At 40.2% G+C, this 22,319-nt stretch overlaps 1 protein-coding gene across 4 annotated transcripts in view; it reads left to right on the top strand.

Annotated features, from left to right (window-relative positions):
* Positions 1 to 22,319, top strand: part of wdr7 (WD repeat domain 7) — a 104,801-nt gene that overhangs the window by 58,852 nt on the left and 23,630 nt on the right. For all 4 annotated transcript variants that reach the window (XM_025908777.1, XM_025908776.1, XM_005470497.4 and 1 more), the window contains 2 exons: positions 12,765 to 12,992; positions 19,901 to 20,087. In XM_025908777.1, the coding sequence (XP_025764562.1) occupies positions 12,765 to 12,992; positions 19,901 to 20,087 (415 nt within the window). The remainder of the gene's footprint in view (positions 1 to 12,764; positions 12,993 to 19,900; positions 20,088 to 22,319) is intronic.

Genomic DNA, 22,319 nt, shown 5'->3' with positions numbered 1-22,319 from the left:
TTTTTAACGTTACATCAGATTTATTTCAGAGTAGTAAAGCTGTAATATTATACAGTATGGTACAAGTGTAACGCACTCCCATAAAAGTTTGGTTACAGTGTGAAACACACACCCTCTCCCACCTTCGCACACACCCCACCCTGCCGAGTGTGTGTGATTGTCGCTGTGTGTGTGTGTGTGTCATGGTTTATGAATGTGTCACAAAGATAAAGCGCTGGCCTTGGGGGGTGTGTGTGTGTGTGTGTGTGTGTGTGTGTGTTTTGACAAGCAGTCTGACCACAGATGTGAGGTCATAGACACTGATGGAAGTGACTGACCATCTTTTTTTTCTTTTTCTGCACGTCTGTGTGTCAGTTTGTTCCAATTTCTTAAACCTGAAAACTTGGTAACGGTTTTGGGAAGTTTCTTTACATTTCACCCAAACGTTCACTTGGTGGTTGAAGATCACTGTGATTTTACGAAACAATATTTATGTGGGCTCTCCATTTGTATTATTCTCCACCTGGTGTTTAGGATGAATGGGACTATGTGAGATTATGGGCGTAGTCGGGATAAAATGAGCAGTTGTGCTATAAAGTGCCCCTCGTGGTAAAACTCTTTACAGATGCTTGGAGTCGTCTTTGTCAGCTTAGGGTCGCTCACATGGTCTGCTTTTGTCAGCACATGGCATTTGGGTCCCGGCTTGGAAGGGAAAGCTGAATGGTGATTGTTTGAGAGCTTGGTATGTACTCCCATATTTTTAGTAAAACTGATGATGGATCTGGTGATTTTAAAAAAAAAAAAAAAGAAAAAGAAAAAAAAAGTCAAATATTGAAATTTGTTTTAAGGATTATTGGCAAGTTTGCAACAGTCTGCTATAGGAGTAGATATTGGATTTTGTTTGTGTGTGTGTGTGTGTGTGTGTGTGTGTGTGTGTGTGTGTGTGTTGTGAATGGATAGTTGGCATGGTCATGCTTCTTGGCCACTCAGACTGGTATTCTCCAGAGAAAGTTGTGAACCCACTGAGGAGGTGAGACAGATCTTGATATAATAAGAAAATCTTGTAATTGACCTGAAACGAGCTGAGCTGGGTGAGATGTACAATATCGTGATAAAAATCTGCTGCACCTTAAAAATATTTTAATTTCTAGGACTAAAGAAACATAGATGGACAGACAGTGAGCCTTTGTGGTGTTTTCAGCCCCGTGGGCAGGTTCAGATGGTATTACTAATCAGATTGATCAGTTTGAAACTTCACCTCAGAGGATGAGGTCTGACACTCATCACAGAAATACACAACACAAAAAGTGTAATCGGATTATATGGAAATAGCCCCATATGTAGATAAAGGGAGGGATGGAGAAAAAGAGGATGAGTGATTTTGACAGTGCATGTCATGCCAGTATTCGCAGGTATCATTTTGTAAAGTGATTTCAGCTGCTTGTGTCGAGCAGTGACTGCCCCTTTAGAGAAGTAGTAGGAAAAAAAACTAGTAAACTATATGTCTCACAAGACTTTTTTTTTTCCTCATGCAGAAAAGGTACAAGAATGAAAGATGCATAAATCAGGCAAATGTTACAGAAAACTGGCAACTTTAAAATGTAAATCCTCAACAAAAGTCTATCAATTTCCATATTAATTATGACCATTTCTAATAGACTGCATACTAAATAAACAATGCGTTGGGCAAAGATGGAAAAATAATAACTATCAGTATTTATGGATACTTGTTTCCGGAGCCAACTAGAGGTAAGTTGAAATTTCGAGCTATTATTTTGTTTTGAGGTATTATTTAAAAAAATAAATAAATTGGTTAAATATCCCAAAATGTCTCCTTGTTTCTGCATAAGTTTAAATGTCAAGATGTTAAATCAAATTTTGGAAATGCTAGCCTTAAATTTTGACTTACGAACAGCCCAAAAAAACAGTCTGGTATAGGTGTGAACGTAACTTGTACCTGTTAACAGGAAGCATTAGCCTCACATGACTTTTTCTAGAAGTGTTTTTTTTTTTTAACTTTTTAACACGTGAATACAGCCTAGGAAGCATAATGGATGATTTTGCTTCAGTGACTTAAGTGTAAAGGCCATTACATTACCCATGCCTATACAGCTAGTACAATCAAGAAATTCTGTAAATAAGAACACCTTTATTGTCACTTTGAATGAATGTAAGTACAGTTGATGTGAGCACAGAGAAGCAGGTGGGAACCAAACAGAAGTAACGTTAGCTGCTAATGCTAATCGGTCCCTGTTTTTGTTGCTGACATTGTTCTACCAGGAGTGATGGGATAAATCAGTACTCATGTAAATGGTTACTTTACGAAATCATAATATCTCAATCATATTTTCATTAAAAAAGTGTTTTGAAGGCATAAACATTTACAGTTAGGGATTTAAATCCATTCGTTCCACTTTTACTTGGAAGAAAAACTCTTCTAATCTATGCAAACTCAATTTTCAAGACATGTATGTAATCATAATATTTGAGGTTACATAACTGGTAGTAATTTTTCTGTCAGTGCTTTTGTCTCCCCTTCATGGCCTTGTCTGTATTTCTGTCCATATTGTTCCCATTCGCTCGCTCCACCTTCATCTTCCTGCTTCCACCACCGCTGGCAGTGATTGAGTTCAGGAAAACGTTGTGTTCAGATGTTCCCAGATAATTCGTCTCCTGGCTGCTCACATCTGCTCGTTGTGTGTAATCAGGTCGGATTAACTGTCAGACGTCTTGAATTGATCCGACACTTCAGACTCAACACAACAAACTGTAAATCTGTCATCAAGCTCCTCTGTTATTTCTGCTCCATTTCTCTGCAATCCAGCAGCCATCGAGCTCTTTGATAGACAACAAACCAGTGATGGGATTTGTTTTTGTGTTCTTATGTATTATTAAAGTAGGAGTCACAAACTAAACAATTCTCAAACTCCGAAGTACTAAAACTGATTTAATTTAACCTAAAAGTGACTGAGCAGTCATACATTTATATGTTGTGGTACTTTTAATCATAAAAGTATGTTTGACTCTTTGCCTTGGATTGTGGCTGCAAACTAGTGAAAGTGACAGTACAGCCTTTATAATATAATGGAAATATGAAAGTTGCGTTTAATTACTGAATCAAAACAAGAACGTCATCATGAAAGTGAAAATTGTGCCGGGCTGATGGTGTCTGCTGCAAAGAGTTTTATAGGTATAAGAAACACAAATAGAGCAATTAGAACAATATAAAATACAATATGACAACATAAATGTTCAAATTCTGTGGCTCCAGGTTAAATAAACATAAATTTTCTGCTAAGTTCAAATATGAAAAACAAAATGTGACCAGACGTTAAGAAATGAGAACATGTGTAAGAAGGAGCAAGTAAAAGCATCCATGCTAGACATAAATCTCATGTATAGTAAATGCAATACAAATTAGTCAACACTCAAAACGATCAATGAAATATTGATCTAGTATCTCTTTGCAATAGGGGACTCAACTTAGCTGGCTGCCAACAGCTTGTATTCTGGTTATTCTGGTTCCTGTATATAACAAGATGGGTGGTGAGTGCCTGTTTGTTTTTTGTTTTGCAGTGAAATGTTGGTCCTGCAGCAGCAGTTTCCAGTCTGATGTTCTGGCTGGACACTGAGAGCAGTCATTAGCTCATCTGAATTGGCAGATTTGTGATTTTCATGGATTTATCATAGTTAATCACCACATTATTATGCATGTGGCTGCCAACTTCAATTCATTCAGTTGCAGACTATTAGCAGACTGACTCTGTCTTATTGCGGTTTTATCACCATCTTGACGTGTCAAAGTCAATTTTAAGTTGTCGTCTTAAACAACTTTAAAGGCAATGGCATTACAAGTTCATTGTACACAACACCAAATATTCTGGTTGTGCTGCGATCATGCCGCGGTTTTCCTTCGTGTGACTGTAGTTCAGGTGGATCGTACACCAGACTGACTTAGAAAAATCAACAATTTTTTAATAGAAGATTTTTGGTTCTTGAAAAGAAAGAACCAAAATCTTGATTGTTCAAAATCTAATCCAACTAAGCTGTTATGCTCCCAACATTAATTGATTTTTTTTTTTTTTTTTTTAATGGATTTTTTTTCACTGTTTGTCTATGCGTCTATTGTGTGGCCCTTCTTTAAGTCAGCCCAGACCTGAGATGTTGCCCACCTGCATCCTAAAAGCTTGACCATTGCTTTCTTTTCTATCAGTAATTTAAGATTTAAATGTTCCAAATATCTGGGGATTAAGTCAGTTTTTTTCCTCCATTAAAAATGAAAAGGACCCCCCATCCTCCGTTTGTGGAGAAAATCGTTTTCCTCTACCCTCTCCAAGTTGTGATGCTTTTCATTTGGCAGAGTTGAAATCTAATTCTGTCACATGGCTTTGATTCATCTGTGATCGAGAGGAGAGTGTGACCAAGGTGCGGTGGCTTTAATAAAAAATAATTCCCCCTTTATGAAGACGCTGTGCAATGGAGGCCGTCCACTGTCTCTGCATTAGTGAAATTAACATCCAGACTCATTTTTCAGACCGCTCCATTAACAGCATGAAAGTGACAGCTGCAGAGGACCGAAAGTATTAGCTGTATTAAAAACCTGTCGGAGGGGAAATTAAACTGCAAAACAAACACATAACTGATAATGGAGGATTAAAAAATAAGACCTCAGGCTCTCAGTATTGCCAAACTGTACTTTCATACAGTGCGACTGAAATATGAAGTGTGGAGAAGTTAATGTGATTGGGGGGAGGAACGGGAGACTCCTCCTTCATGCGTTTACTCTGCATCTGTCTATTTCTGCTGAGAAAGCAGTAGAGTGTCTGAAATGCTGGGAATAATAATAATAATAGTAATGATAATAATAAAGTTATACAGGCCACGCCTGGGTCAGCCCTAACCATCAGATCAATGTGATGTGGTTTAGTGTTAAATGATAGCGACCCAACATGCAAAGAGACCAAAAAGAAATGAAACCTGAAGAACTGATTAAAGCGACTGAACAAATAAATAAAGCTGATTAAGGATGACTACAACCCCGCCTCACCAGTCATGGTATATTTGGTGAACTCAAAGGGACAGAACTTGAAACAGTCCGTTTGGAGAGTAAATATCCTTAGTTAAATTAGTTAAATTAGAACAATATTTCCCAGTATCATTATTTTTTGTTTGTTTTTGCCAAGTTCTTTGTGAGGTATAACTGAGCAATGAAGCCAGCGCTCTCTAAGTCTCTCTTCCTGTGGACGAACTCCAATTCCACCGACTTGGACTGCAGCTGGTACTCCATGTTCTGCTCGGTGTAGCGACACAGGAACCAGCTCTGGACCTGCTGCGGGTTCTGGTTAGGGTGTCTCAGAGCAGATCTGCTACCATCAGCAGCTGCAGACGATGGGGTCTGAGGCTGCCATGGTATCAAAACAGACCAGCGAGCCAAATGGTAGGGAAATAAGAGCCTAACTGGTTAACAGTGATTAATCCTTCAAAATAAGAGCGGGCAGGATTATCTGCTAATTTATCCATCAGCTTGCAGCACATTTGCCTGAAGAGTGTGAGGATCCCGGCTTTAAACCCAGGCTGGGCCTTTCTTGCACTGAGCTGTCGTTCCTCCCTCCATAAGAAAATAAAACGTTATGGGTTAAGCTCTCTGCTTTCAGCCCAGGGTAATTTAAATCTCAGGCTGTCATTAGTGATGACTCCAACCCTAAGCCTAAGCTTATGTTTTGAAAATTTAAAAAAAGGGAATGTTTGGAGTTAAAAAAATTACGAATTTTAATACGTGTCAGTTAAAATAATTATTTTTCCCTCTAAATGCGAAGACTTGAGAGAACAATAACTAAAACGGCAAGGCTTGTCTCCATTTAAAGTTAAAGGTTTAAAAAAAAAAAAACTAAAACAAAAAAACAGATGTGGCCAGTGTGCCCAGTTGAATTTGTATGTGGGGGAAATACTGGTTTTAATGTTTGAGTGGTGACACTGTGAAGTGCTTTGCTTTGATCACGCGTCTGTTCTGGAAGGAATTTGAACCATTTAGGAAATAAAAGTCTAAAATCTGATGAATGATCAGCACAGACTGGTTCAGGGCTGCTTGCTTCCTCTTATGAACCTGAATCCAGTTTGTTTGTGGTGCGTCTCGTGGACTCCCCGCTGACCCTCCCTCCGTACCCTCGTCTAATTGAAGCTGGTGAGTGCAGATAGCTCTCCTGTCTCTGTCTTAAGATGGTAAATAAAATACACTTAACCTTCAGATGGACTCGGGCGGTTGGAAGGGCAGCCACCATTTCAGGACTCGAATCTTTTTTCTCTATCAACTTAATTGTGTTTTCAATTATTTCGCCCAGATTTTCTGTCTCCTGACATTTGCTGTAAGGACAGTTTCCCCCTCTCCCTCCTCCCCACGAGCCCGGGATTTCTTTGTTTTATGGAAGTTTTTCCTTAACGGACAGAAATGTAACGCTCGAGGCCGTGCTCGGGAGTTTGTTTTGAGCTCTTCATTTCTTTTTCCTTCAGTCTGTCGTTCTCTTCCACCTCCTCCCTCTCCTTCGTTCTCACATCAGTTTCCTGCTGGTATTGATCCCCTCCCTCAGTCCCTGGTGATCAGGTTTTACCAGTCTCCCATTGATTACCAATGGAGGCAGAGCTGAGGTGCATGATGGGAAGATTGCAGGGCTGTAGCTGCAGCAGTAGGAGGCAGGGATGGGAGGGTTGCAGCTTTGATTACCAAAAATATAAAATATTAAAAAAATACAGCTTAATTATCGATCTGGGTGTCTCACATATAAACATAGTGCAGTATTATACTAACTATTACTTGTAATTGATTATTGCTTATTATTAAATTATTGCTTATCTGAATGAAAGTATTTGACTCAGTGGCGTAAATGTGTTAAGGTTAAATTAAATTTAGACAGTGTTTAATTTTACAGTCGCCACAGCAGACGTCTGTCTGGACGATCAGTGAAGCTGGTTTTTTAAATTAAATATGATCAATCAATTCATCTGTTTAAATTTCTAAATGAAACACTGATAATCAAAGACATTCATTTTCTGTCAGCAGCCCCTTTACAACTTCAAGTCAATCAGACAACACCTCTCCTTTCTTTCCTTCCTTCATTTGTTCTTTTTCTTTTGGGCTTTCCTTCTTTTTTTTCTTCCTTATTTCTTTCAGTCTTCCATATTACTTCCTTCCATCATTCTTTTGGTTTTTCTCTGTCCTTCTTCCTTCCTTTTGGTCCTTTATTATTTCACTTAGCTTTCCTTCCTTCCCTTTATTTCTGTCCATCTTCCCTCCTCCTTTCAGCATTGGTTTCGTCCTTCCTTCCATCATTCATTTTTCCTTTTTCTTCATGTCCTCCTTCATCCTTTTGGTTTCTCTTTCTCTCTCTCTGTTTTCTTTCTTCCTTCTTTCTTCCTTCCTTTGAATGTTCCTTTCCTTCCTTCCTTCTTCCACTCAGAATTCCTTCATTCCTTCCTTCTTTATTCCCTTGTGTCCTTCGATCTCACCCTCTTTCTTTCAGGCTTTCTTTTTCTCTCTCTTCCTTCTATCATTCTTTTCTTCATACAGTGTTCCTTCTGTCCTTCAATGCTTCCTTTCTTCCTTCTTTCTTTCTTTGGATCTTTCCTTCTTTCCTTCCTTTTGGTCTTGCCTCCTTTTTTCCTTCCAGTCTTTATCAGTTTCTTTCTTCTGATGTGAATTTCCTTTCAAGCACTGTTCTTACATTTTATTTAAAATGAGGTCCTGATGTTATTCCCGTGGACACAGCTTTGTGGTTTTTCTCTTTTCCATCATCAGTCATCATTAATCATTATAAAAAAAACAAACCCTTTCAGTTCTGTCAAATTACAAGCAAGCTGACCTCAGTCCTCACAGCACATTCAATAACATTACTTAAATATAATTAAATAAAATTAAAAGCAAAGGCATTCTGGTGATATTTCTTGTTATTATCATTGAAATAAAGCTACCTCTTAAAGGTTACAGCCTTTTTTTAATGCTCCGTGACATTTCAGTTGTTCTCCTTTTTATGACACGTCCATAATTTAACTGCATGGACTCCACAGGTTGTTGCATTACACCATCCTGCCCTTTTTTAATAGATTCCTTCCTTTATGGATAATGTCATTTCAGCCAGAAAGCCTTTTTATCCCAATCCATTTCTGTTTTTTATGAAGATTTAGCCAAGCGGAGGCGCGCACAGAGGGGAGCTCGTCCGTCCCCCTCTTTAGTTTATTGGGTTATGTTTGGGAGCAGCTTGGCCAACAAATAGGATTTAGATACAATGTCATTATAATAGATCTGCTGGTCGCAAAGGAAGCGGATCGATAGGCTTCAAAAATCAATCACACTGTGCACGCGGGCAGAAACTGAGGCAGCAGGTACACACAGGACAGGAAGTGATACTGCCTCACATCTCACCAGCCAGCAAGTCGTTTTAACATGTCAAATCAAAGCTCGTCATTATCTGCTCGTCACTTTCATGAATGTACAAACATTTAGGATTAGTTCAAAAACCTCTTTACCTGTTAGTTTAACCTGTTGGGCCTCTGTGATCTCATCCACAGTACGGTGTTTAATAATATTCTTTTGAGTCCAGGTAGATGTGAGGAAATAACAATAAAAGTAACTATATAAGAGTCAATTTCACTAGTTAACATGTGACTGGTAAACTGAACCTGAATATAATATGTGGCTCTTCAGAGTGAAAATGCACGATAAGTGACATAAAATAAAAAAAAAGAGATAAGAGCAACTTTGTCTCAAAAGTGGTGAAGCCACTGCTCTGTTAGCTTGTCGTCCATTTCTGATTGTTGATGGCTTCAGAAGCGTTCCACCTGATGGGTTTTCGTGATGCAGAGTGAAGAAAATTTTTCCAGGAAGTTGAAGTTTATTAACACACATGAACATGGATTTGCCGCATCAGTCACTCATAATATTTACTTTACAGAAGACACGATGATATTCATGTTGTGTATTCTTTATTATTTCTTGTCTGCTCTGTCTGACTAGTGCATGACGCCAGCATTTGAGGTGATTCTGATAGTACAGAAATGCAGTTACGATAAATATGGAAAGCACATGATTTCGGTGGCTAGAAACTGCTTGCATGTTGTCTATTTTTGTAGTATTTTCAACTTCATAGATGGTCCCTTTAAGGTCTCCTATCCTTTTGCTGTTTGTTTAACCCGATTGTTTTTGTTGAAGAGGTTTTAACTTGTTGGAAGGAGGATTGACTGAATTTTTGAAGCTTGAGTCTTAGACATGAGTTGTATACGAGTAGTTATCAAATACATCTCTGATTCAAAGATGAGGAGCACTCTACGGCACTTAAAGTAGGTAATAGCCAGCAAAATGCAGCTGATAAAAGCCCAAAGTTATTGCAGAACTAAAAAGTCTTTCTTTGGAGTTCCAAAGAGTATTTTCGTTAGACTTCAAAAGCACACAAATGAAACTACCAAGAATGTACTTGTGCTTGGTTGTTCTGACCAACCTGTCCACTAAAAACTTAAATGCCTTTATTTCGTCCCCCATCTGTCTCTCTGTCTTTACTTTCACTTTCCTCTCTGTTAACCTGAACTTTTTAGTGATTCTGGTTGGGAGTCTATCTCTAATTCTGTTATCTACTGGCCCAGTCTGGCCCGAGGGATGGATGCCATCTGTAATCCATTTATCAGAGGCGGCCGCTGGGCCTTCTTCCAAATGACAGCTGGCCTAAAGCAATCTCATTATAAAGAGCATCAAGATATAGTATGGAAATATTGGAGGCAGGAGGGGGGAAAGGGGGTCCTGAGCTCAAAACAAGGGACAGAGAAGAAACACCCTGGGGATAAAACAAAATCACATTTTTACATAGTCCAAAATACAGTAATGGTGACTCTTATATTCATTTTTAATCCAGGTTGATCTAAATACACTCTGATGTCCAGATAGCACCTCTGAAGGTTGTGGTTTACCTGGCCAATTTGATTTCATTATCGGATCACTAAAGCCACTGATGATACTGTCTGATTATCTGTGTCATTACATTCAATATATTACTCCTAATGAATTATTATAAGTAATTAGTAATGAAGAAGCAGAGTGTTAAATAACTACTTGCCTGAAATGTGTTTTTCATCTATACATTTTTATTATTGAAGAAAAATTATGTTTTATTCTTAATTTTGTTTTGTTGTACAGCAAACGTCGTATCATTTTCTGATATTGGTTATCGGTCTTTTGTAATATCGATTATCATTATTGGCTCTGAAAAAGCCATATCAGTCTGTCCCCGTTCATAATATCTATATAATCTTTTTTAAATTAAACATTTTGAGTATTTCAGGACAAACACAATAAAATTGTTTAATTAGAAGCTTAGCGGTTTAGATCTGGACGGCACAGCTCATTCCCTTCTCATGTTTCCTGTAGTTAGCAGGAAACCATGAGAACCATCAGGTCGCTGTTGTGGCTTTTCCCTGAGACCAACTCCAGCTCTACCATTTTGGACAGCGGGCGATGGTAGTCCTGGTTCAGTTCTGGAAATCTGCTGCAAGCTGGAGGGTCGCTCCAACCAGAACCTGTAATGTAATCATAATGTAGGATTTTCTCCATGTTTGGTGTATAACAAGCTTTTTTTAAAATTTATTTTGAGTGTTTTCAGTAAAAGCCAGTGGCATATAAAATCATCTGTTTAAAACAACAAAAAAAGTACATTAGTTGTGGGTGGTAATTTTTTTTTGATTTATTTATTTTTTTAAGAGGCCCAAGTACAGATCCCTGTGGGACAACTGTAGTAATAGCAAGGGCCATGAAATGGGACAGGACGCAGACCCAGCAGTGGCTAGCCCTCTCACTCGCTTTCTATTCAACACACCAAGTGTGCTCGCTCACGCTGCCTCTTCTTGTCGGTGTGTGTATCTGTGTGTGTGTTCATTGTGAGTGAGTGCTTGTTCACCCTGCAATACAAATCCATAACAATGCTGTGCTTGCTCATCCAGAGAGAGAGAAAAATAAGAATTAGATATCAGAGGGTGGAGGCGGGTGGGAAGGTGTGCGTGCGTGCGTGCGTGCGTGTGTGTGGGGCTCAACGCACTTTTTATGTAGTCCTTATTGGGGCTTTGATCCAAAGTGTGTAAGGAGCTCTCATCTCCTAGTGTGATACACACACACTTTTATCACACACGTTCACACACACACACTCTTAGAGTTACCCCACTGTGCAGACCCCATCACACACGTGCTCACAAAAGAGGTTATTTTGGGGTCGTGTTGATGGACACAATAAAAGGATGCCCCCCCGCCAAACTCTCACTCCCTCTCTCTCTCTCACACACTCTCTCTCTCTCTCTCTCACACACACACACACACACACACACACACACACACACACACACACACACACACACACACCTACAGTTGCACATGTCCAAAATCCTTCCAGAGGTCTGTGAACACGACCGTCTGTGTGTAAATGTGTTTGCACTGTGACTAAAGGCTTTCAGCATGACAATGAGGTGTGTGTGTGTGTGTGTGTGTGTGTGATGATTAATACCAGGACAATAGACGTGTGCCTGTTCAGTTGTTATCAGCTGACTGGAGACACCCCCCCCCCCCCCCCTTTTTTTCAAACCACTTTTCAGTTCAGTGTCAAAAGAAGGACAGAAATTAAAAAGTAAAAAATAAAATAAAAAATTACTACTAATAATAATACGGTCCTCGCACTGATGTGAATGATATATCGATCTACAGATCTTTTAAAATAAATGCAGTGTCTAAAAACCGATAGAATGCATGAAAAGGGGAATAAAATCCATGTTTTCTGGTTCTCCTGACTATGTTTAACTATATGGTAAAGGGCCTTGAAAGAAGGCTGGAGGTTCTTGGCAACAGATGTTTGAGTTGGTCGAACTAAGATTCAGAATTGTTAATTCCAATTTCAAACACAGAAAGTTTGACAATACCTCAACCAGATGATCGTAATTTTCTGGAGTTTTTAGTGCATCTTTCTTTGTCCTTATTATGGGTTAGGTTTTGGTCAGTTTTCATGGAGTTATCATCCATACATGGTATAAAAGATAAATGTTGCTTCTGGGTTTGGAAAGTGAAGGTAAAACAGAAGGGCTTTAAACTTGTTGTGTTTTTAAATAGTCACCAGGGGGCGATACCTGTAGTTGCGATAAACTCGGGGTTTATAGGAACCAGTCCTCAGTCGTGACCTCCTGTTGACTTGTTGGGCTCAGTCACTTATTTCGGTCATACTGAATAAATTATTTAATAATTGTTATTATTAAATTATTATTCAGTATCACGAACAACTTGTGATTGATTAGTCATGAACCATCGTCATGCTGTGAGCGGTCATGGTAGAGCTTCCTGTTAAAGGGGAGTTTTTTCTTTCCATTGTCGCAAAGTGCTTGCTCATAGGAATCGTCTGATTGTAGAGGGTTTCTCTGTATTATTTTACAGTCTTTACCTTACAATCTTAAGTACCTTGTTGTTGTTGTTGTGATTTGGTGCTACATAAATACTTTTCACAGTCACACGCATCATGTCCGAATTGAAAACACCAGTGGTGGCAAGCTTTACAGCGGAACTTCTGCTTTTGTAGCTGTTTACCATCACCAGGGGGCAGTGTTAGAAAATTCTCATGCTACTTTTTAGATCTTTGACTATATGTTTGTACTTTTTTCTCTAAACATGGAGTTTGTATGTTGATCTCTTTTCTGTTTAGGCAATATTTCAAACAATCGAACAATATTCTCTCTCTCTCTCTCTCTCTCTCTCTCTCTCTCTCTCTCTCTCTCTTAAGGTTGTCTGTCTAACCTCCCGCCAAACGCGAAGAAGATCTCCAACTCTTACGAGGAGCGCCGTAAACAGGCCACTGCCATCGTCCTTCTGGGTGTCATTGGGGCTGAATTTGGCGCAGAGATCGAACCCCCGAAGGGCTTGGCCCGGGCTCGAGCTGGTGGACAGGCACCCGAAGGTTTTGGACTGACCAGCGGAGGATCGTCCAACTACTCCCTGGCCAGACACACCTGTAAGTCCAGAAATGGCAAACACACTCATGATAACACATTTATTTGGTTAAATTTCTTCAAATGGACCACCAAGATTTGCACATTTTGTTTAGTTTGATAGGTAAAGAGAAATCTTAAAAAGCTTTTGGATGGATATGGCTGTGGTGCTTATAGGTTTTACATTTTTATGTTTGTGTAAATTCTGCAGAAAATCTGTAGTCCTGGCAGGTGTCACCATAGCAGGTGTGTTGTGTCCTAATGCTTTATGATACTAAGCTGTAGAGACTCTCAGGACTCTCTGTTTTCAGCTTTCAGAAGCCTGTAACGGTTTCTTTTTCTTGCTCATTTCTACACTGCTGAATTTGCTTGCTCAGCGTTAGCGTTTTGGTTGCTGCTGTGTTGGGTTTTTGGAGCCAGAAGTGACAGTATAGTACAGTACCTACTAATTAATAAGTGACAAACAAATAAAAAACAAGCTTTCTTGATTGTGCCACATACAAGCCCGTAGTTATTGTCAGGTAATTCCACTAAAATGCTCCAAAAGGCACCAAGAGCACAGTTTTATTATTATTTTATGATGTTTAATTGGTTCCCAACTTAAACCCAATCAAATTTTAAAAGCATCTAGCCAACTAAACTGAAATGAAAAACATCCTAAAGACATCCCGTGAACATCCACAACTCCACAACTGACAAAGTAGAAACTTCAGTGCTGGATTAGAGGTGAGTAAAGATGGGATTGATTTTCACCTGCCAAGCTTGACACCTTAAGGAGCTTGGCGCTGACTTCCACACACACTCGGCGAGCCCGGCTCTGTGCCACGCTGTGCCTGCAGCGCTGGACCTTGGTGGGCATCAAACCTGCACTAAGCAGAGCTGCTCTTCCATCCCACTGCTCCCGTGCTCTGATTGGCTGCCTCTGGGGGAGGGGAGGGGGGCATCCGCCCGGTGACATAGCCTGCGCTCTCGCCGATAGGCTGTGGAGCGTGATGCTTCTTAGCTGGACCTGCACACAGCAGTCGGCTCACCTGTGTGGACACACACACACACACACACACACACACACACACACACACACACACACACACACACACACACACACACACACACACACACACACACACACCAGAAACCTTAAATCCATGTCATGAGATGAAAACAACTCCAGATTTAATTGATTTCCTGGAGCCAAACTTCACGACTGGAGACCCCGAAAAGCTTTTAATTATAACTGCTTTTTTTAACAATCATCAGCATTACATGTAAATTTGAATATGAACACATTGAAACTACTCCTTACTTAAGATTTATTCTCTTATCAGCAATGCTTATATGGAAAATGAGTTAATTAACAACCCTATGGGGCTAACATTGGGTTTCTATTCTTTACTTTTGTTTTTTTTTATTATGTTCTCTATCAGCAAAATTCCCCATGAATTTAGGTGTTGCGGACACAGGAAGTGGTCTGCTAGGCCTTAAAGGTCTTAAAGTTTTTATTTTGACTTTGAAAGTGGTGGAGGAACGATGTTCAAGATCAGATATAGTTGAGACTAGTAGGTTGTAATTAAATCGTGGAAGGGTGCGTGTGCACCTATTCTCTTATATTGGGTCATCTTATGGTCATAATTAGCCTGGTTATGTATACACTGTGGCACAGTTTAGGACGTTTTTATGCTTTCTCTTTCTCATAGATTTTTATTTGCTCCTACCTCCTCCTCCTTTTTACTGCTCTTGTTCAGTTTGTTTTTCTTCCCCCCCTTCCTCCCTCACTCTGTTATGAAATTGAAAGATGGATCGGTGTTGTTGGCGTACAGCGCAGTGTGTGATGAATGAGAGCTGTCCACCTAGAGAGTGGGAGGGTACAGTAGCCTGTAGTATAGATTGATGTTTTCATATGGCGGGGGTGGGGGTATATTGGGAGATCGAGCTTAAGGATGGACGGGTGGACCGATGATGATGGTGGTGGGAAGGGGGAGGAATTATCCTGCTGTTGGGCAGGATAGGAGAAACAAACTGAACATCAGCGTGTTCAGTCTCTGGACAATAAAAAGCTCACAGTAAATGTCAAAATGCCCAGAGTCCCCTCTGAGGCCCACTCAAGTCTGATCCGTGGCATTTTCAAACATTCATGAGAGCTGATTGGAAATTGAGTTTTACTTTGTGTTGTAGAACATTTAACAGGGAGAAGCAGGTAACGGAAGGTAGAAATGTCTCTGCTGCTGTGAGTCGGATACAAGAAATACAACAGTTCCTTCAACAACACTTGAGAAACAAACAGAAGGGGAGAAAATGGTGGGAATTTTCAAGCTCAAAGTTGTACATTTATCGGGAAAAAAACTCAAACACTGGAAAATTTCAAAGAAAAAAATTACATTAACAGGAAATAACTTGCAAAAAGTGATGTAGCCACATAGAGAATCAGGAAAGATTTCAGCGATATCAATTCATTAACGGATTCCACACAAAGACGTAAACACAGAGCGGACCCGACGCATCAGGATCAGCTTTGTCTTTCTCGGCTTTCTCACCCCACAGCCCGAACACGGACACGCTGTCGGAGCTTAGCGATTCTGATGCGTCGGGTCCGCGCTGTGTTTCCGTCTTTTTTGCGCTAGATTTTGAGCTGCAGGTTTTGTCTCTCCAACCAAAATTCGCCGAGCCAGCAGCAAAAGAAGCAGCAAACTACGCTTCACATTTGATCAATGTCATCATGAATTCCCTCTGACTTTTGCTGTTTTGCTTCCACCACGATAAAAATCACACTTCATGCACAGCTCTCTCTCGCCCTCTCTCTCTCTGTACTTCAAGAACAGTTTCCCATCTCAAATCTCTGTTTTCTGCATTATCCATTCGCTTATTACCCACCAGTCTACCGTTGTTTACAGCGCTGTCGGCCGCTGTCTTTTTCTTTTCTTTTTCTTTTTTCACTTAAATGTCCTCGGACAAGAAAGCCTAATTTCTGCTGTTCAATACTGAAGAAATTTAAACTTCTTAAAATTATGCAAAATTGCAGAATATTTCAGAATATTTTTAAGGTTATCTGCTATAAAACGCCAGACCAGGAAAATCTCCTTCATGTTTTTCTGTTTTATTCTCGGTTACTTTGACACAAAGGCATCTGCTGTGATGTTCACAATTCTGATGAAGTCTCACCTGTATCAGTACTGATAAATGATCAGAATTATAATATTTCTGACTGTCTGAGGCTAAATTGAATCAAATCAGGACTTTGAGAACCGGAATCGAATGGATTATAGAAATCAGTGATGATACCCAGCCCTAGTGAGCAGCTGTGGGTAATAAAAAAAAGATGAAAAGAACTATTGATAACCTTTTTTGTTAAGTTAAGGACTGATCCGTCTGAAATTCATAGCCAGCTCTGACACGGTGCCATCAATCTTTGAATGCTGAAAAAACAGCAGTGTATCCAGAAAACACATTATATGCTGCAATAAATGCACTGCCCAAGTGTCCCCTCTCCCCACTGCCTTTCAGAGGCAGGCAGCAGCAAACAGGTCGTCAGAGGAGGCCGAGATAATGATTAAGTTTAACATTTTCTACAATATTGACAAAGCAATTTAAGCACAAGTTTGTTAGTTAATAATTTAGAAATGAATATTGTCTGTATGGACCCCCCCCCCCCCCCCAAAGAAAGTGCACATGTAAAACTGCGGTGTTAAGCGATGCGGTTGAAAAATTTGAGTGCGCCTAACTTTTGTGCCGGTACGCCTAAATTTTTAAAGTTAGGCGTACCGGTGCGCCCATGTCAAAAAGTTAGTCTAGAGCCCTGCCTGATGATCTGGATCTGCAGGCTAGTTATTACCAGGTGTATAAGGGGAGAGACTGACTACAGGGTTATGCAATGTAATGATGGACAAACTCTCGTGCTAGGTGCCAGTTAGAGGTGAACGGTTACACAGGTATTCTTACACTTCTCATGTAGGTGCACAGCGTCTCTACAGGAGATAAAACCTTCATTCTTTCTCTTTTTGTCTTGTTTTTTCCTCTCCGTCTCTCTCAAGCACTCTGCAGCCAGTCTGATCCAGCTCTCATCCACTAACCAAGTCCCCAGCATTGATTTACCTTCACCTCTCATTTAAGCTCAAACAGAGGAAGAGAGGGAGAAGGGGCAGTTAGCAGATGGAGAAAAGAAAGCACAAAGCCTGTTAGCGCCCGTTTCGGCCTGGTAAATTTTAGACGTCACCAATCTGTCACTATATCACACACTCTACTTCTCCCCCTCCATCTTCCTTCCTTCCTTCTTCCCTCCTTCCTCCTCCTCCTCTTCCTCTAATCATCCTCTGTGTGTTAATGTGACATGTTTACTGCCCTAACTAACAGCTCATTACGGCCGACTGATGCTTTGTCAATAGCAATCGGTTCATTTGGGAGCCCGGTGCTGCCTTTAAACAAAGATGTCCGCTGTGAGAAATGAACCCCGAGTCAAAGCCTTCCCCTCGCTGGGAATGGGGGGAGGGTCTGTAAATTTGAATCTCGATCCGGCCAATTACAGCGTTGACTGTTAACGGCCGTCTTTAATTGTCTTGCGAGGAAATAAAAGTAAAATAATGAGGCTTTGAAGAGCAAATCTGGCTCTGTGGTCAGAGTGGGCTCCCTTAGGGTTTGTTATGCTCACACCCCATCCACCCACATTTGCTGCTCACACTAATGAACTTTGACCTCATGACCTCTAAAGCCTATTTTGTATTAGGTGGAGAGAATCGGTCTCCTGGCTCACTGCTCTGATGGATTCACACTAAGAAAACCACTAAAGTTATAACATTTAGCCTGTTTGAGGACTATTAATGCTCATCTTTGTTTGGAAGCGTCCCTAAATCTCCCAGAAACATTTTTAAGGGGTACGCTATTGTTTTTCTTGCCGTCATTAAAGATTATTTTCCATTTATTTAAAGTTTTCACTGATTTTGATTGAAATAAAACTGTCAATGTGAATAGAAAGTTGATACTGAACATGTATGTACTCAAGAAGGTGTTTAAAAAAAAAAAAAAAAAAAAAAAAAAAAAAAGCCAGAAACTCAAGTGTAATTGATTTCTGTGCGGCTGTTATTTGTAACGATCACTAAGTGGAGGTCAGAGGTCACGGAGCCCCACATTTCTGCTGATATTTATAGTCCACAGTTTGTACGTTTATTGATGCTTTTTATAAAAACATTGATAGATTTGAGTTCACTTCGGTGTTTTCTTACCTGCCGGGCGTCGAAAGTGCACAACGTACCTGATCTGCATGCTTGTTTGTTTTCACCAAGCAGCAATAAAGGAGATGCTGCAGTTCTTTTAGTGACCAACTTTACAGCAGAAATAAACATATTTACAGCCTCATACAACAAATGGTTTTGTTTCCCCCATCATAACAATTACAGAGGGGTGAATCTTTTTTAAAAGGCAACTTTTCTTATTTTCTTAAAGTGATAAGTTTGTATTATTGCTGGCATGTGCTCCCCAGTTAAATTGACTTCAGTTTAATTAGTTAAAGTCACTTAACTAGACCTTTCATATTGTGTTTAGGGTGTTGGGGAATTGTATTGAAAGATTGAAATAGTTACTGTGTCACCTATTGGTGTTTAGACTGGAAGGTTCAAAGCTAGCAGTTTCTCTCTTGTTTGGGTTTTTTTTTTTTTTGTCATTTTAATCCAATGTGACAACATTTGGACTTAAAAAGCAAGTCCTAAATTAACAGCTACCACCAACAACATCATCACAGTGCAGTGTTCCAGTTCAAAGTATAAAACTGAACTTTCCTTTCCAGTAAACAGTAAAGCTGACCTTTGTCTGCCCATGAGTTATTCCATGTATCATTTAGGTTTTTAATGATTGTGATGAGCTAAAATTGGAACCTTGAAAGTGCAGAGCTCACAAGCCAATATAAAGCCTATGGTCTTAACTATACCAGCTAACAACATTAGCCAATGCTGTCACTGTCTGTAGATAGCTGCTATTCTTACATGGTTAACCTCTTGCCATATCTTTCATAGACCCATCCATAGGTTGTTGTGTGTGTAGATGTAAACCAATAAGGAAGGGGGTTTGCCATTTAAGGCAGGCTGATGATGAAATGCCAGGAGATCCTGGTGATGCGATTAGCCGAGTGCGTCTGGAGACCAGTGGACCTTTAGAGCCACCACAGGATTATAACTAAAGTAAATCATCTGTTTTATATTGTATGTTTCTTCATTTTATGCCTATTTAGCTTTTGCATTTCAAGTGAAAACACACAAAGGGTCGTATTGATTTCTGAGACTGCAGCAGCGGCAGAAGAGAACAGACAAAAGACAGATTTTCAGCTTCACAGTAGATAAAATGAGAACTTAAATGCATGATACTCAAAAAAGAGGATGAAACAAATGAAACTCTTTTTGTTTGGTGTTATCTTTGGACCTCTGGCTGCAAAGATAGGTGGGTGAGACGAGCTAGGAAAGACAGACAGATGTGAGGTGGGGAGGACAGGGTGGTGGAAGGAGAGCGTTATTGAGGGGTGGGGTGGGGGGGAGGATTTTTTCAGGAGTCTTAATGGTCAGTCTGTCCCCACAGAGACTGGCTCAAATGTCAGGTCAGCTATGAAGTGACCTCCATCCCGCTTGCTGTCTTTATCCTCCTAGTGTGTGTCTGTCAGTGTGTGTTAGACTATTCTCACCCAAAACCTCACCAAAAATATCAGGACATATTTTGTCTTTATGAGAATTTTTTCCTTTCTTTGTTTAAGATTGCACCTATGGTGCAACTTGAGGCTGCTTTTTAGAGCTGATGGGATCATGAAAGCTAATATTAATGTCCTTAAACTGACAAAAATTCCAGCATAAGAGGGTGACTGTGTGTATTCTTTAGTGTTGTCTGATGCTGAACCCTCACAGGCTGATTTCAGACTCCTGCTGTTTTCTGATAAAACCCTCTGATTCGTTTCTTTCTGCAGGTAAGGCCCTGACCTTCCTGCTGCTGCAGCCCCCCAGCCCCAAGCTGCCTGCCCACAGCACCATCCGCCGCACCGCCATCGATCTGATTGGTCGAGGCTTCACCGTGTGGGAGCCGTACATGGACGTGTCGGCGGTGCTCATGGGACTGCTGGAGCTGTGCGCTGATGCCGAGAAGCAGCTCGCCAAGTGAGTCACGATGAGCCGCTTAAACAGAAACGAAGTTGCTGACTTTTTAAAAAATGTTTCATATCAGGCAGAAGATGCTGACAAGATGAAATGTAAAAGAGTTTGAAACCTTTCCTGCTCATTTTGCCTTCATCTTCATGGAAATCATCATGAGAGTCTAACTGCATGTACACTAGAGTGCTTAAAAGTGTCATAGTGTTGGTCTGTTGTGTTGGCACGAAGGCATCCTAAAAACACACTACTAAAAGATCAGGAGTCGTTGTTTCATGCAGGCTGCAGTGGTCGTTGGCGTTTCCACCGACTGATTCTCCTGTAAGGGCAGACTGGTTGAAATGGACCCTCACTAACAAATAGTTTCTTTTTTTACACTCAGTATTTTCACATTCACACCGATTTGACGGTGTTTCACATAATTAGGTATTTTTTTTAAAAAAAATCTCCTTTTGCATCTGGAAATTGAACGCTCTGCATTTGTATACTTTCTCTCCAGCAACTGAAAACAGACAATTTGTCTGTACTCACTTCCTGTTTGTTAATTTGTTTGTTAAATTGTATCCGTCCCTCTCAGATTCCAGAGTATATCCTATAGATACAAACATATGCATCCACTCAAACACAGACACACACACCACGCGAACATTATATAGCCGACACAGTGAGTTATGGAAGCCCGACTCTAATCTGATTTCAAGACATTATGATGATGTAACGATGTCTGCGTTGGCCTGACACGAGAGTCCTCTGTCTCTGTGCACACATTTGTCTTTTTCTTCATTTTATTTAGCATTTTGTGCCCCACTTAAAGTGGCTCTTAAAAATTTCCATCTAGAAAAGCGAGCAGATTGCCCTGCAGTCTCTAGCTCCAGACAAGATTAACCCGTTAGACTTTAATCAGCTGAGAGACAAGTTCAGATGTTAACAAAGTACACAATATAAGCGCCAGAGTGTGGACTCTTGATTTCCCAGCTTAGATAACACCTTTAAATATTTTTGGAGAACTAAGATGATCAAACGGTAAAGACGCTGACACTCCGACTTACAAGACTTTGTAAAACCACAGATGTCAGCAGAGCCAGTTCACATACTCGACCATCAACATTACTGGCAGCAGAGTCGAGGTCAGAGGTCGTGGCTGCCTTCATGCAATCAATGTGAGGTTGTGGTTTGAAGCAGCTTCTTACACAAGCGAAGGTCAGGGGTCATGCAGAGAGGCTAATTCAGTGGCTTCTTCTTCATGTATGATACAAAGAGCAGCGCGTGTGCATCTTCCTCCCTGCTGAAATCTAACTGGCCAATATGAGTTGATCCTATTAAGTCTGAAACTCGAGCTGGCCCAGTCTGGTTAAATGAGTATAGATATGTCTGCCACTCTGTGTATGTGTGTGTGAGTGTCCGTCCGTGTGTTCTTTCATTTTTGTTACCTCCCTGGGACCTCTCTCAGTATAAACACTGACCTTAGTCCTCATGGGGACTCAAACCAGGTCCTAATGAGGCGAAACATCGTTTCTGGGGTCCCGGTTAGGGTTTGTGTTGGGCTGTTCACAGTAAATTGAAGTCAGTGAAGTATCCTAGCAAGGAAAGCTGCAGAGTGTTGTGTCTGGAAGAGAAATGACACAATTCCATTTTAATGGAATACATTTTCGGTCAAATAGAAAGTGAAGATGCCTGTAAGATCCACACAAGAATTAATGCAAAAAATATTGTTATAAGTTGATACAGTAGATAAAGTTGAATACGCCAGTAATGCAAAAAATAGCAGTCAAAAATTTGCTTGACTCCAAGCAACTTAATCCTTCACAGTGCTTCCAGTCACACCAGGAGCGTCTCAGAAGCATAATGTTTAGGTTTTTTTCCCCCCTTCCCCCTTGCACAGTCTTTTATTTTGAAAATCCTGTGTTTGACTTGCATCTCTTTTTACCTCCTCTCTCATTTTATATTTTTAGTAATTTTATATTTCAAGTAATTGCTGACAAGCTTATGCCCTGGTGAAGTGCTTGTGTTGCCTTCCACAATTTAAATATTTACTACTCCTTTTGGAGCATTGGTCAGATTTTAACTCAAAAACATTGGTCACTTTAGGAGCTCTTTGCGCAAATTGCGGTCAAGATCAAGGTCATATTTGACTTTTTTGGGGTAATAACCTGGAAATTGTGAGGAATTATGAGCTGAATGAGCTACCACCTCACTGACGTTGTTTTATCTTTTGTTCTTTTAATAACAAATCTTCATGAA

The sequence above is a fragment of the Oreochromis niloticus genome, linkage group LG7 (genome assembly GCF_001858045.2).
Source record: "Oreochromis niloticus isolate F11D_XX linkage group LG7, O_niloticus_UMD_NMBU, whole genome shotgun sequence".
NCBI classification, from domain to species: Eukaryota; Metazoa; Chordata; class Actinopteri; order Cichliformes; family Cichlidae; genus Oreochromis; species Oreochromis niloticus.
Note: the sequence above shows the minus strand (reverse complement) of the source record. Positions and strands in the feature narration are given on the sequence as shown.